The 14,727-nt window shown below is 37.0% G+C and overlaps 3 protein-coding genes across 3 annotated transcripts; 2 read left to right on the top strand and 1 right to left on the bottom strand.

The window, feature by feature from the left end:
- Nucleotides 1-957: 957 nt before the first annotated feature.
- On the top strand, nt 958-3,285 carry LOC131012700 (GDSL esterase/lipase At2g04570-like). Its single transcript, XM_057940691.1, has 3 exons — nt 958-1,365; nt 1,883-2,375; nt 2,929-3,285. The coding sequence occupies exons 1-3, from the start codon at nt 991-993 to the stop codon at nt 3,117-3,119; spliced, it is 1,059 nt and encodes a 352-aa protein (XP_057796674.1). The 5' UTR covers nt 958-990; the 3' UTR covers nt 3,120-3,285.
- A 377-nt stretch (nt 3,286-3,662) lies between these two features.
- Nucleotides 3,663-8,097, bottom strand: LOC131012699 (protein disulfide isomerase-like 2-3). Its single transcript, XM_057940689.1, has 9 exons — nt 7,869-8,097; nt 7,248-7,406; nt 6,659-6,772; nt 6,084-6,241; nt 5,264-5,363; nt 4,589-4,765; nt 4,325-4,470; nt 4,083-4,229; nt 3,663-3,993 (listed from the first exon to the last, which is right to left on the bottom strand). Exons 1-9 carry the CDS (start codon nt 7,989-7,991, stop codon nt 3,813-3,815), a joined length of 1,305 nt encoding a protein of 434 aa, XP_057796672.1. The 5' UTR covers nt 7,992-8,097; the 3' UTR covers nt 3,663-3,812.
- Nucleotides 8,098-10,559: 2,462 nt separating this feature from the next.
- Nucleotides 10,560-14,140, top strand: LOC131012698 (uncharacterized). The gene is made up of 5 exons (XM_057940688.1): nt 10,560-10,958; nt 11,110-11,182; nt 11,850-11,914; nt 12,540-12,646; nt 13,701-14,140. Exons 1-5 carry the CDS (start codon nt 10,818-10,820, stop codon nt 13,906-13,908), a joined length of 594 nt encoding a protein of 197 aa, XP_057796671.1. The 5' UTR covers nt 10,560-10,817; the 3' UTR covers nt 13,909-14,140.
- The last annotated feature ends 587 nt before the right edge of the window (nt 14,141-14,727 follow it).

Here is a 14,727-nt window from a genome sequence, read left to right as displayed (position 1 = left end):
GTATTTTTCGGAATGAGTTATACCACGAAGTGGAATAGTAGAGGTGATCATTTTTTAAATGGTTGTTTGTTCATTTTCATAGGAAGAGATGTATTTCTATATATATATATATATATATATATATATATATATATATATATATATATAAAATTGATGATGTTGTCAATCGCTTTCAACAAATTAAGATTTGTCGAAAAGTAAATTAGACAACCATATGCATTTTCTCTTTTGTGCTTTAATATGTATGACTTCAAAATTGAACAATATTAATGTACTAGTTTCATTATTAAATATTTTTTATATTTATATTTATATAATTATTTATGAGTCAACTTTTGAGATAGCAATATTGAGCAATTAAACTCAATATTTGGCCTCTCATTTAAAAAAATACTATAAATTTTGACAATTTTTTACGTTTTAGGACTGTTTTACCTTTAATTAGGGCAGAGCGTGTTCGGGTTTGCACGTAGATTGGGCTTCGGTTTCGGGTTGGGGCGCGCGGGTTATGATGGTACAATTGGTACAAATGAGTAAATTCGTCTTAATTGTGTCATTCATTAGGTACACTTGACACAATTATGCACATTTGTGCCAAGAGAAAGGGGGAGAGACATAGGGAGAATCAAGTGTACGGGTTGGGCTTGGTAGCGTAGGATCTGTGGAGTCGAGGGTATTTTGGACCAAAATTGTAAAAAATGACTATATATATTTCAAATGAATGACCAAAAATTAAATTTCATTACTCAACATGACTATACGAGTGCATATTCTCATTATTTATTGCATTCCAAATAACTAGCGTTTGAAAATATGCATGCATAACCAACCCTTCAAATCATGACCACAATCTAATTACCAACTCGAAATTAAATGATCTACAAATGTAGCTCAACTATACACTATACTACTATCCATCACCAACTCAATATAAATATTACATCAATAATCTTAGCTAAATTAATTCATTACTACAATATTCATACCACCATGAAAATCTCATATGCATGGCCGCACCTTTTCCTCCTGCTCGCCGCCACGGCGACGGCCAAAGTCCCGGCGATGGCCAAAGTTCCGGCCATCGTCGTCTTCGGCGACTCGTCGGTCGACGCCGGGAACAACAACCAGATTCCGACGATCGCCCGGAGCAATTTCCTGCCCTACGGCCGTGACTTTTCCGGTGGAAAGGCCACCGGAAGGTTTTCAAACGGCCGGATCGCCACCGACTTCATATCGGAGGCGTTCGGGCTCCGGCCGACGGTGCCGGCTTACTTAGATCCGGCGTATAACATTTCGGATTTTGCAGTGGGAGTCACATTTGCTTCTGCAGGGACTGGATATGATAATGCAACTTCTGATGTGCTAGTAAGTGGCTAATTAACTATTTATTTAATTTACTAGCATATAGATTATAGTATATAGTTACATGGATGCATATGCTAAGAAAAAACTTATATAAATATATATATTTGTAATATATGTAATTAAGCTTACATTCAATCGATACTTTTAGGTGTGATAAAATTCAAATGGTCTATTTTATAAGGGTTAATCATAATTTGTGTCTGCAATTTAAAGTCATGTAGTCTAAAAGATATCCTTAATTTATGTTTTTCATTTTAAAAACCCTCCATTCTAGAAAAAAGTTTAATTTGATTTATGTGAATGATTGAATCGCCTCCGTGGATTCTTAGAATTAATTAAGGATTTTTTCTGCAATTTTTGTATACATATTGTCAATTTGTCACACAACCAATTAATTCCTCTCGTACCATACCAAACAAACTGTCATTTAATTCTTAACACAAAAAAGAAATAAAAAATATGAGAGAAATATAAAATGAGAAACTAATAAGCTGTTTAATTCTCTTGAATTTTTCAGGGAGTTATTCCTATGTGGAAGGAATTGGAATACTACAAAGAATACCAAAAGAGACTAAGAGCCTATCTTGGTGATGGGAAGACCATTTATACCATCTCCAATTCACTATACATTATAAGTATAGGAACAAATGATTTTTTGGAAAATTATTATGCGTTTAATTCGCAAAGACGAACACAGTATACGGTGGACGGGTATCAACAATACCTCGTCGGACTCGCCAGAAACTTCATTGTTAACCTGCACGGCCTCGGGGCCCGCAAAATCAGCCTCGGGGGCCTTCCCCCGATGGGCTGCATGCCCTTGGAGAGGGCCCAAAACCTACAAAATGGGAATGAATGCATGGAGACTTATAACATAGTGGCCATGAGCTTCAATCAGAAATTGTATGATTTAACAAGAGAGCTAAATAAGGAAATACCTGGGCTCAAATTGGTCTTCTCCAACCCCTACTTTGTTCTACTACAACTAATCCAAAAGCCATCCTCTTATGGTAAGTTCTTATTTGTTCTTGCTTATTATATTTATGGTTGCGTTAATTCTCGTTGGCTGCAAATTTATCGTAAGGAAAAGAGGCATAAGGAAAGATGGGAAACTTAGTAGTTCCCACCTTTTCTTATCTCATATTCTCTCTGTCTCCCAATTTCATGCACATTTTGTCATTTTAGTATGTTTCCCAATTTCATGTCCGTTTCTATTTTTAATAGAATTACTACATACAACTCCATGAAAAGAGGGACCCTTACTCCGCTTTAATTATTTAATACTTCCATAAAGGTAAGACGGAGGGAGTATTCTTTAAGGTGGGAAACATGGAAAAAAAATATTACTCACGTGATAATATTATCTTAAATTAGAGTGAAAATGAGGGAATGGGATCTGCATGAAAAAAAAAAAAAAAATCATCATGCTCGGTAAAAAATCATTCATCCCACAGAACGATGTGAAAATAGTGGAAAATAAAAATATAAAAAATATATGTTTTCCATCCTTTATAATTTTCTCATGCTGGTGGGGCCCACATGATGGCGCCGGTCTTTGTACAGGGTTTGAAGAGTCTCAGAGGGCGTGTTGTGCCACAGGGATGTTTGAGATGGGCTACGCCTGCCAGCGTAGCCCCCTCACGTGCACGGATGCGAATAAATACGTATTTTGGGATGCGTTCCACCCGTCAGAGCACACAAATAAAATGGTAGCGGATCATGTTATGAAGACTGCATTGTACAAGTTCATATGATCCTTCTCTATATATATATATATATATGAATATGAATGTGTGTTATCATGCTCTGAGTGAAGACAAGTACAAATTTTGTTAGGTTTGTTTTTTTTTTTTTTTTGGACTTAATTTGCTAGTTTGTTATACTTCTGTATTTTACTTAAAAGATTTGGCTGAGATATGATACCGTCGCATCGAAACCGAATCATACTTACCCAATTTTTTTTTTCTTCTTCTCTTTTAGCTAATCGCAAAGCTACTAATTAAGTAATTTTAATTTGATTTAGTTATATTTTATATCCTCAATTTTCAACAAGTTATAAAAAATATCATTCAAAAATCCGAACCTTCAACTTTCAACGTTTTCTAAAAAAAAATACTATCTCGCTATACCAAATTCGGGGATGGAATGATAAATCACTTCCTGGAATCTTAAATGAAACGACCTCATTTTATCATCCTTAAAAAAAATCCACTTAAAAATCTTAAGAAAATATCATTATTTTTGGGGTTTTTAATAGCAACGTGAGTTTGAAACATTTTCGAGAAAACGCTAAAACATAAGGACATAAAACACGATTAACCCTTTCAATTTCAACAAATGACGTAGTCACGAGATCGTCTACACCAAACAATAACGCTACTACTCTGTTACATCAAAACTGTTTTGTCAATCAAGCAAGAATTCTTGTTTCTCTAGAAAGAAATGAACTAGAGCTCATCTTTGCTAGCACTGGCAGTGTCATCTCCCATGAGTTCATCGAGGGAGAACTCGTCTTCTTCGATTATTTCACCGTCTTTCCCATCCCACGGCTCGGTCTTCACGATCTCAGGGTTAACGGCCAACGGCAGAGTGCCCTTCCCGCCACGCCCGGCTTCTTTCACAAACTCTCTGAAAAGACAAACGGGGTTTTCACATTGTTTGCAGTGAGGGATCGAATGAAAGCGAGAAGAAAAGAGAAACAGAGTGAAGAGTCTCACGATATCTGGTCGCGCTCGAAGGCGCTCTTAAGTGGGGCGTAAGCTTTCTTCTTCAAGTTGAGGGCCACCAGTGCTGGATACCCGTAGCCTCCGACTCCGACGTGCTGCTCGAGATCCGGCTGCTTCCCCGCAGCAGCCCAGAGGAAACTGTGGCATTTATGGAACTCGAGAATCAATCATGTGAAAAAGAAGGGCTATTTCAAGAATGAAAATATGTGATTTTAAGGAGCTTTTGTTCTTGCCTGTAAGGGCTCTTTCTGAACTTCTCTGCAACCGATAGCAGCAGCTCGATGTATTTGTTTCTACCTTCCGCCTTGGAGTCCAGTATGTCGGGGAGGAAGGCTACGAAGCAGATGGCGGCTGAGCCACACTTCTCTTCCACAACATCCTATTGGAATACAGCAGCATTACAGATTCAGAGATCACGAGTTGAATAGATTGTCGTAGGGAAGTGAGAGATAGGGAGTTAGGGGAGGAGGGAGACAGGAAGGGATGATGGAGCATACTGGGCTAGTCAATTCAGTCACTTCAGGAGGGGCAGCATTCGCTTCCAGCTGCTGCAGAGCGAACGATTCAATTGCCGATGCAGTTCTTGCACCTTCGTATGGGAAGGGACTGTCTTTGTCGGCACCAAACACCATGATAGTGGGAAAACCTTGCACGTTATACCTGCTCATCAAAGACTGGCAACTCTTATTGGTTAGAAATGGGAAAAGACCTCAATGGCAAGACGAAAGGATTGAGCTACAACACTTATATCAACAGGTTACCAAGCAAGATATCTACTCATGAAAATTACAGGAATATATGTTTCTCCTACACACACACACACACACACGCATATACATATACATATACATATACATATACATATACATATACATATACATATACATATACATATACATATACATCGCTCTATACAGCATATACTTCTCACATTTTCAGCACTTCCTTGTACAGTCTGAAAAGTGATACTGATCACTAACGCATACAATATGAATCTAGGCCTGATTCACACATGCAGAACATTGCAAAAACTAGGCGTTGTGAATATTTGAAGAAATGGTTATACTGAATGGGGACAAAAAAGTGAAGTATAGCACTGAACTTATGCTCGGTCTGTAGAATAAAACATTGAGAGAACCGATGTGACCAGTGCTTAATGGCATGTGGCTTACCTTATCTGCATCACAGTCAACGTGACCTAACTTCACTTGACCCTTGAGACTGTTAGCTGCCTTTTTCCACTCAGGTGCAAGCTTCTTGCAGTGACCACACCTTCACAACAGCAAATTGGATGACAATCAAGTCTTTGAAAAACAAAATTTCATAATAGCTAACTAAAAAATCAAGATATATTATATCAGAAGAAGCTATCCCCAGAGATTTCAATTTAATTAATTAGTTGACCAACTTTGATTTTCTACTGATCGTGAAATCCCTTTTCCCAGTCAAACTAAATTTGACCCCAATGGAATAAGTAACATCACTTTCAACTTTTGGCTGCAAGTCACTTGCAGTGATCTATACTTCCACCATCCTTTATCATCCGCAAGCACAGACACCACCATGGCTGCACTATGACCCAAACTATATTTTACCAAATCAGATAATCTCAAAGCCTGCTCTGATGGTGAACCAGCACAGCCTTAAACATCCTTATCGACCTCAAGATTGCCCAAACCCAGCTTCCACTTCTTGTGACAACCTGTCCCATGGGTAATAGTCCACAGACCTCAAGTTACTTTTCTTCAGAATATACTCCACCAATCAATATTCCTGACCAATCTCATTTCCCGTCTATGGCTACCATTCTCATCCTAACCTCAACAACCCCCCACCCTGCCAAAGAAAAAACAAAACTTTGTCTCCCAACCTAACCACTTATTCACTACTTCGTTAGACTATCAAATAGAAATGCAGGTTAACATTCGCCCAAAGTCACAGGTTTAACCTGTGGGATTAACCCAAAAAAGACCTATCAAGCGCACAACTCACCAAGGAGCAAAGAACTCCACAACCCATAGTTCCTTGCTTTTGAGTACCAATTCATCAAAATTGCGTGAGTTCAGTTCCACTGATGCACTTGGTTCTGATTTCTGACTTGATCCTCCTCCTGATTTCCCATCCAGACGCTCTTTCAGGAGTGCTTTGACCTTATAAAAATGAAAGAAAAAAAAATCTAGTTATCCCTGCTCAACAATAATGACTCAGTGACAAAGCGGAGATAGTGCAAAGCGCCTGAGTCCTGACTAAGAAACTTATGCAACTTGACTTGTTACATTGATTAAATGAAAATCCAAACAAAGTAATATGCGCAACTATACAAAATGACGTTTCATCAGAAGGATGATAGACAATTCTCAGTGCAGAAAGATCTGACTGTAATTTTTTCATTAAAGACCTAAGATCCATTTCAGATGATCCTTAAAACTTGATTGCCTGTCAAGAAAGCAGATGGTGATAATCAAAGATAAAGGCAATCCACACAGTCACAAACAACCATTAGAATACACGAAAGGGAAAAGGAGAAGCAAGTATTAAATTTAAAGCTTAGAAGAAACAAAATTCACCTGTTGCAATGCAAATTCGACAATAGGCTTGGCATCTCTAGCTCCTTGATAATCTGCAGGGGGTTTTCCTGGTGCAAAGACTTTGATGGTAGGAAATCCTTTAATCCCATATTCCTACAAAACACAAGGACCAAAATCTTTTCAAAAATGGACAAAGAAAGACTTGTTTATGTTAGCAATAATAAAGCACATATTGGAATTTTACACTAGTTGAATGCTTTTCATGGGAAAGTTTTTACAAGGAAAGATTGAATAAACATTATGATCAAATATCAAAATTCATTCACTTCTATATCCAGAGGTGTAACAAGTCGGAGACAGATAGTTAAAGAGTGGACTAAACTTGTGTTAGCTTCAGATCTAATGTCAAAAGGCCACACAATATTTCCAAGGGAACATCTATACATGCTCCTAGTCCATAAAGTGACAATCAATAGATTACCAGCAACTAAGAACGCAACATCTTATGGAATAAGCACTAATGCTATAGAAAGTAATGAAGTAGCAACACCCCAGTGGAAGTTCTTCATGACATCGAGCTCTATCAATTAAACAAATGGGATATGGAATACCACCAAATTGAAATTACCTGAGCTAGTGCCTGGTGAGCATCGGCATCTAAAGCTGCAACGGTTGCTACACCTTTCAAGACAGTAGCCGCCTTCTCCCACGCTGGTGTCAGAGCTTTACAATGACCACACCATGGCGCGAAAAACTCAACTAAAACTATACCATTCGAATTGAGTACCTGCGTTTCACAAATAAACAAAACTTCAGAAATACCAGGCCACTGATTAAGACTCCGTATGAAAAGAGAGACCATTCAAGCTTAAATTTGATCTATTCTCTCAGCCAGCTACGGAATTACAAAAACCAAGGTAATTGAAAACTTCATCCACTACACCCAATCACCCACCACCAAAACGCGTGTGCGCACACTCAAACCATGAAACGAAGGCTAAAAAAGCAGCATTATGATTTAAATAACCACTCGCTTCGAATCCATGCCAAACATATCTACCGCATAGCAATAACAACATCTGAACTTCAGCTAGATCAACAAAACCGACGCATAAAGAGTTTAATCTGATTGAATCACTTTCATAAAAAACAAACAAGGGAAATGAGCTAAAACAGTCTTCAATAACATTACACCTAAAAACAGAAGGAAAAATCTCGGAAACGGAGAAATGGAAGCAAATTTGCCTACCTTGGACTTGAAATTGTTAGGGTTTAGCTGAACAACGGGGGAGGAAGGTCCGTACAGTGCATAAACACCACGATTTCCGAGTATTGAGAGAAGGAGAAGTGCGATCAACGGCGATATCTCCATTTTTTGGGATGTTTTCTTCTTTCAAAGTGGGAAAGATTTCGTTTTTTCGCGGAGTACAAAAAACCTGCTGCTTCTGGTGCTACGTAGCTCTGGCCAATGGCAGCGTTACACGTCATCTTGATCATTTCATTTTGTTATTGGTCAATATTAAATGGGGTTAATTGCCGGAAAAACCATATACTTTTTCGATTTTTGGTTATTTCCCATGACAAAAAAAGTATGAACAGAAATCCATGAATTGAAAACTTAATTGTAATTTTCCCCCGCGTCCATTTTTTCCCCAAATTGAATCCGAGGTGGCAATCGGATTTCCAGCGTGTCATCGCCGGGAATTGGAGTTTTGCGGCGATAGTGAAGCTTTTTTGAGTCCCGTCACCTCGACCTCCGGCGCCAGCAAACCAGTCAACGGTCGCCTTGCCCGAGCCTCGTGACTCCACCCCGAGTCCCCGACGCCGGCGGCGATTGGCAGTTGGCACGACAATTAGTTTTGAGAGAACTGATTTAGATCCCAGCTCCCACCTCCGCCGCCCTCATCTCGCCTCCAACCTCCGCCCTCTCGCCTCGCCGCTTCCACACATCGCCTCTGCCCTCCCCTTTCCTCTTCCAGTTCGCTCGTCTCTATTCTCATTAATTAGGGCTCATTGCTTGACAAAGCAGGGGGAGGGAGACAGAACCAGATCTGCGGTGCCTCTTTCAGAAATTTGGGTAACTGATTCAGATCCCGGCTCCCACTTCCGCCGCCCTCGTCTCGCCTCCAACCTCTGCCCTCTCGCCTCGCCGCCTTCGCCCTCCCCTTTCCTCTTCCAGTTTGCCTCCAACCTCTGCCCGCCGCAGTTTGCCTCCAACCTCGCCTCCAACCTCTACCCGCCGCCTTCGCCTCTTTCAGAAATTTGGGTTTCAGGCGGCGGCGATGTGGCTACCTAGTCATCAGGCGATGTGGCTGCCTAGTCATCTATTTATTTTGACATATGGAATGAATTATGTCACGTTGGATCGGAGCTCCATCGGATATCGCCGGAAAATGGACGCGGGGGAAAATTACAATTAAGTTTTCAATTCATGGATTTCTGTTCAGACTTTTTTGGTCATGGGAAATAACCAAAAATCGAAAAAGTATATGGTTTTTCCGGCAATTAACCCTATTAAATGTCATTTCTAAGTTTGGAGTCTTAATAGTTACTTTGTCCCACCTTTATAGTCTCCTATTCCTTTTTTAGATGTCCCACAATATAGTCCATTTTCTAAATTAAATTAACATTAATTTTTTTTATATCAAAGTAACCTTATTTAAATATAGTCAAACATAGAATAAGTAAGGGCAAAATTGAATAATTACATATATTTTATATTTTCCAAGTACTATTTGAATTTTCCAAGCACTATTTATTGCATTTTTTTTATATGTGTGAAAAAGTGAAGTTGACTATGGAGGTGGGATGAGGGGGACTAATGTTTTACTCCCTCCGTCCCACTCCAAATGTCCCCTTACTTTTGGGCACGGAGATTATAGTATAAAGTAGATAAAGTGGGTATAAAGTAGATAAAGTGGGTTGGTGGAAATTGTTTAAATATTAAGTATAGAGAGAGAGTGTATTGCCAAAAAAGGTATGAGACATTTGGAGTGGGACACCCCATTATGGAAAGTGGGACATTTGAAGTGGGACGGAGGGAGTAACTTTTAATTCATGTTTAATACTCCGTCGATCCAAATACTAACGTTCTCAATTTCTTTTCTAGTTGTCTCATTTATAACGGTTCAATCTAAAAAAAAGATTTATTTTATCTATTCTCACGATCTCTTTCCTCATCAGTTATTACATTTCTCTCTTTTTCATTATTGTCTTTATTTCTCTGCTCATTTACTTTATTTATAGTATCTTACTTTATTTGTACTTTTTAAATTTGGATGCTCTATTTTTTGGGGATGTTATTATTAAGACGGATAGAGTATCTGCAAAATATATTTCAATATTCATTTTTATTTTTTTAAAATTTGTTACACCTAATAAAAGAAAAAATATACTCACACTCGAATCTTCTAAATGACTCGGACCATTGACCTATTGATTAGAGGAGAAACGTCTTACCAATAGACTGCAATTCATCGTCATAACGCTTATTTATTTATTATGATATAAACTTGTAACTCCTTGTCCACAAATTTTAATATGTACTAACTATGTCTACTGAAGCATAGCATATAAATATTTTAGATTAAATATAAATATTTATTTTTAACCAAAAAATCACCTAATGTTTTGTATATTTACGAGGAAAAAATTATTTAAACACCTTATAAATTTTACTTTATACATAAGTATTTCATATATTTTTTTAAAAAATAATTATTTAAGGGCCTCTCGCCTTCAGCAAAATTCGATTTTAGTTTTAAAATTAATTTTATACATCCTCTCGCTTTCACATAAATATATTTATCTACCTTACTATAATATTTATTGATGTGTGTAGTTGGCCTTTAACATTTAAAAATAAATATATTTAAGGGTAAATAATTAAATCTCAAAGGTATTTATATTTTTACAAAATGCTAAGACTAGGAGGCCAAATGATATATTCTCAAAAATAAGGGGTGAAAATGTGATTTGCACAAAAATAATCACTAACCTGCGTTCGAATTTTCTGGCGTTTCGAGTGTGTGACCTCTTCAGCAAGAATCTGAATTTCATGCGAATTTTGGCACCTTAATTCACTGCCCTTCGCCATCACAAATTCTTATGAAAACCCTTTCGTTTTGAAAATCGAGTCGAAATTGAAACCTAGAAATTCATCGTTCAAAATAATCGAGAGGGAAAGGAAGTTTTTAGAATGAGAGGAGGAATGTATAGAAGTATACCGCGATTGAGGGCGTCGGGCTCCTCGATTATGAAGTCTATTGCAGCATCGCAGCTGAGAAGAAAAGCTATGAATTCTTTCTCTGCTGCTCAGGACACTTATTCTTCCATAAAGGTGAATGCAAAGATTTTTTTTTTTTTTTTTTGTGTATTTGCTGATAAAGATTTAGCTTTTTATGTATGGAGTGAAAATTGTTGGATTGTTTTATTAGGGTTTTTTCTGTTGATGTTCGATTTTGGGGGTTTGTTTTGTTTTGCTGTTTCAGGATTTATTTGAGAGGCATAAGGTGGTGTTTACCGTCTCCACTTCCATTGCATCAGTTGTTACAGCTTGGGCTGGTATGCTTCTTCCTCTCTCTCTCTCTCTCTATATATATATATATATATATATATATATATATATATATATATATATATATATATATGGGAAAGATATAAGTATGTGATTTGAGTTATGGTATGTGGGGTGGTTAGAAAATTTGAAGATGACGATTATGTAGTTTGAGTTTCTTGAAGTTTTTGTGGATTAGACAAGATCAGTCTCATGATATGTTGTTCGGTTGGGTGAACTCGGCCGGTAATTAGTCTCGAGATAGTCCCACGTAGGATTAGTCTTGACTTACGAATCTTGGCCTCCCTTATGACAAGATTAATCTCGGGTAATCTTTAATCTCAAGTAACTGACTGTGTTGTGTCAAGTTAATCTCGGGTAGTCTTGCCTTATGAGTCTTGGCCTCTTTCTATGTTTTATGAGTCCATTGATGGTGTGGATGGTTGAAGCTGAATGCTTTGGTGCTATAATACCACACAAAAATGAGTGAAGACCTATTTATAGGAAATTTTTAGACATTATTACAAGGCGGTGAAATGTTTTATAGGAAATGCAAATGCTGCTTTTAACGGTACTCGGATGTAGCTTATACGGAGGTAGATTAGCTGGGGGAGGCTTGAACTGTGATGACATATTGGTTGGATTTGTGCTGCATTGATGAGGATGTTGATGCAGGTTATTCTTTACGCCAATTGCATCAGTCGAGAGTCGAGCAGAAGCTTGAATCAATTGAGAAAGCTGTAAGCATGTTTACCTTTGTTTTAGTCCACCTTTTATTTGCATATGTTTAGTACATGATATTATGTTTCGAGTATTTGAAGCTTTTTATGCTTTGGATGAGAGTTTAGGGATAAGAGAATTTAGAGTTAATCTGTATCGTTGTGAAGGATGATGACGGACGTCTCTCTTCCTTATTTTCCTAATAATTTTGTTGTATCAATAATCTATGTACTATGTTCTTACCTTGCGTAATTGAAAATCGTCTTAAGAATCTTAAGATTTACGTTGGATTTAGAGAAGAGCTCGTAGCTGTGGATTCTCACTAAGCCAAAGATTTATTCTCATCTTGTGTAATTGAAAATCATCTTAAGAATCATAATATTTACGTTGGATTTAGAGAAGAGCTCGACTCCGAAGCTCGTAGCTGTGGATTCTTGAAGTTACTAAGCCAAAGACTTATTCTCATTGCTCCATATTAGATCACATTCCCATTTTCCATGATGTTTTAATCATTGTTATGTCGTTTGTTTTTGGTCTGTTTGTGTGTCTGGATACATTAGGCCATTTCAGCTTCATTTTTGCTTTCTCGTACTCAAATTTACTATTCCTAGTGATATTATGAGATTACGGTTTTTGTTTTGGCAGATGAAAAACAATTATCAGATGGAAGATCCTGAGTTGAGACGACTAGTCTCGGGAACTGTTAGTTTGCCAGCTTGTCTTGCAACTGCTGGAACCGGTTTGATTATAGGGTCAGTGAACACAGATTTTTATTTATGTTAGCTTTAATTTTCAATCTTTATTTGAGACGTGAAGAAGATCGATAGATTCTTATTCTCCACAGTTTTCTTTGAGCACATTCCTTATCAAAATAGCTAGCAACACAGAGGGTTAATTGCATCTATTAACATGACCTTTATAATTCGTGCAATTTACAACATTGATCCAGCCAAACTGACGAGGCATAAAATTAGTATCGATCATAATACCTTATTTCCCTCAAGTTTTGCCTCTAATCAGTTGACAAAGCCTATGCCACGTTGCTTTAGGCCCGACTGGGAATTGGATTTTTGTAGTAAATTGCATAAATTGTAAAGGTTGTGTTTTTTGTGCAACAATTTAGAAGTGATGAAGCAAGAACCATAGCAGATGGTTGATAGAGCAAGGTCTTGGAGGGATTTCTTAGTGGGATTAAGGTTTTGTTTGAGTCTTTATTTATATTCTCCTTTCTGTTATTAGGGATCGTCGTTATTGAATTATTAAGTTTGGCGTTTTTTACCTCGCCTCATTAAAGGAGTGTATTGTTTATTTTCTTCTTCGTTCTCTGCCTTTACTCTGGCAATGGCCTTTTAGGAACATGAGCTGCCTGAAAATCTTGAAACGCGATGAACAGAACAATGCATCCATGCTAGAATTGCTCTTCTCATATGTGTGTATGTTAGCTTAGTGGTAGAGTGATTAATGTCTTAAACCAAAGCTCTTAGATTCGAGTCATTCATCAATGAGGGATAAATAAAATTTCTCCCTTTAAATCCCTCCTTTTCTTTTCCTCATTTTCTACAAAAGAGAATTTCACTATTTCCCATTCTTTTTTTACTCCAAGAAAAAGATAATATCACCCTCCATTTTTGGTGTGATATGAGAAAGGTTGAAACTTTCTTTTGGTAGAAAATGAAGGGGAATAAAAGACGGACTTAAAGGGATAATTTTTTTTTATCCCTTCTTTTCTCGTGATAAATTTACAACTAAAGAGAACATATCTTTTAGATTTTCGCATTCATCAGTTTTGGTGTGATGTTATGTCAGGTTTGGTTTGGGATGGCGAGGCGGAGCGAGGTACACGAACAGGAGGTTGCAGAGGGAACAAATGAAGCTGTTGGGGCAGCTCAAGCCTAAAAGATGGCCGTTGAAGCTGAAGTTTTTCAAAAGGCCGATTTTGAAACGAAGGCTTCAAGAAAATGCAGATAAAATTTCAGAGCCTCTACAGAAGGATGCATCACCTCAAAAATGTTGATCAAGCTAACCTAAGAAAACTCAAGTCCCAAATATTTTTCTTTGTGAAACTCTCCTACGAATATTCTGCAATTCAATAGTAAATAATTGCACAATTTTTCTAGACACAGAGATTAAGGATGAAGTGTTAAGACTGTAAAGGGGTAGGGATAACATTATACTTTTAGAAAGTGTCATTATAAATAGGACAAACTAAAAAATGGGACCGAAGGAAATGTCATTTTAACCATAAAGTTTTTATACTGTTTCACTTTATTATTCTTCAACTTTCTAATTTAAAATTCTCTTTGTTTCCAAAAATTATAATGCGATTTGAGAGGTACAGATTTTAATAAACAATTGAGAGATGTATATAAAGATTTGAGAGGTACAGATTTTAATAAACAATTGAGAGATGTATATAAAGTTGAGAAAGAGATTCATTAAAGTTGGGTTTTTTTTAAACATTAAGGGCTGGTTTGGTTCAAGTAGAAGAATGAAAAGAGAATGAAAATCAAATAAATGAGATGAATGGCAACAATAATTATTATTTTTATTGAGCATTTAGTTTAACAATGAAAATGAATCACTAATAAGTGATTCCCTTTCTTTTGATTCTCCTCTATTTTGAAGGGATAAGTGTGAATAGGTAGAAAAGGGTTCTAATTTGTTAAATGATTGAGTGTTTATAAATATTAAGTATGAATAAGTAGAAAAAAGGATTCATTAAAGTTGATGTGTTAAATGATTGAATTTTTTATAAGTATTAAATATGAATGTGCATTAAAAGAGGCCCATTAAAGTTGATGTATTAAATAGTTGAGTTTTTCTTTATAAATTG

The sequence above is a fragment of the Salvia miltiorrhiza genome, chromosome 2, assembly GCF_028751815.1.
Source record: "Salvia miltiorrhiza cultivar Shanhuang (shh) chromosome 2, IMPLAD_Smil_shh, whole genome shotgun sequence".
In the NCBI taxonomy this organism is placed as follows: Eukaryota; Viridiplantae; Streptophyta; class Magnoliopsida; order Lamiales; family Lamiaceae; genus Salvia; species Salvia miltiorrhiza.
This window is presented reverse-complemented; position numbering and strand designations above follow the sequence as displayed.

What these genes read in the sequence shown, in the direction of transcription:
- LOC131012700 (XM_057940691.1), top strand. Translation starts at nt 991, where the DNA reads ATGAAAATCTCATATGCATGGCCGCACCTTTTCCTCCTGCTCGCCGCC. An exon ending in ATGCAACTTCTGATGTGCTA is followed by an intron (nt 1,366 to 1,882) that starts GTAAGTGGCTAA and finishes TGAATTTTTCAG; the next exon opens with GGAGTTATTCCTATGTGGAA. An exon ending in CCAAAAGCCATCCTCTTATG is followed by an intron (nt 2,376 to 2,928) that starts GTAAGTTCTTAT and finishes GTCTTTGTACAG; the next exon opens with GGTTTGAAGAGTCTCAGAGG.
- LOC131012698 (XM_057940688.1), top strand. Translation starts at nt 10,818, where the DNA reads ATGAGAGGAGGAATGTATAGAAGTATACCGCGATTGAGGGCGTCGGGC. An exon ending in TTGAATCAATTGAGAAAGCT is followed by an intron (nt 11,915 to 12,539) that starts GTAAGCATGTTT and finishes TTGTTTTGGCAG; the next exon opens with ATGAAAAACAATTATCAGAT. An exon ending in GGAACCGGTTTGATTATAGG is followed by an intron (nt 12,647 to 13,700) that starts GTCAGTGAACAC and finishes ATGTTATGTCAG; the next exon opens with GTTTGGTTTGGGATGGCGAG.
- LOC131012699 (XM_057940689.1), bottom strand. Translation starts at nt 7,991, where the DNA reads ATGGAGATATCGCCGTTGATCGCACTTCTCCTTCTCTCAATACTCGGA. An exon ending in GTGGAGTTCTTTGCTCCTTG is followed by an intron (nt 5,364 to 6,083) that starts GTGAGTTGTGCG and finishes GCTGTTGTGAAG; the next exon opens with GTGTGGTCACTGCAAGAAGC. An exon ending in TTGACTGTGATGCAGATAAG is followed by an intron (nt 4,766 to 5,263) that starts GTAAGCCACATG and finishes AAGAGTTGCCAG; the next exon opens with TCTTTGATGAGCAGGTATAA.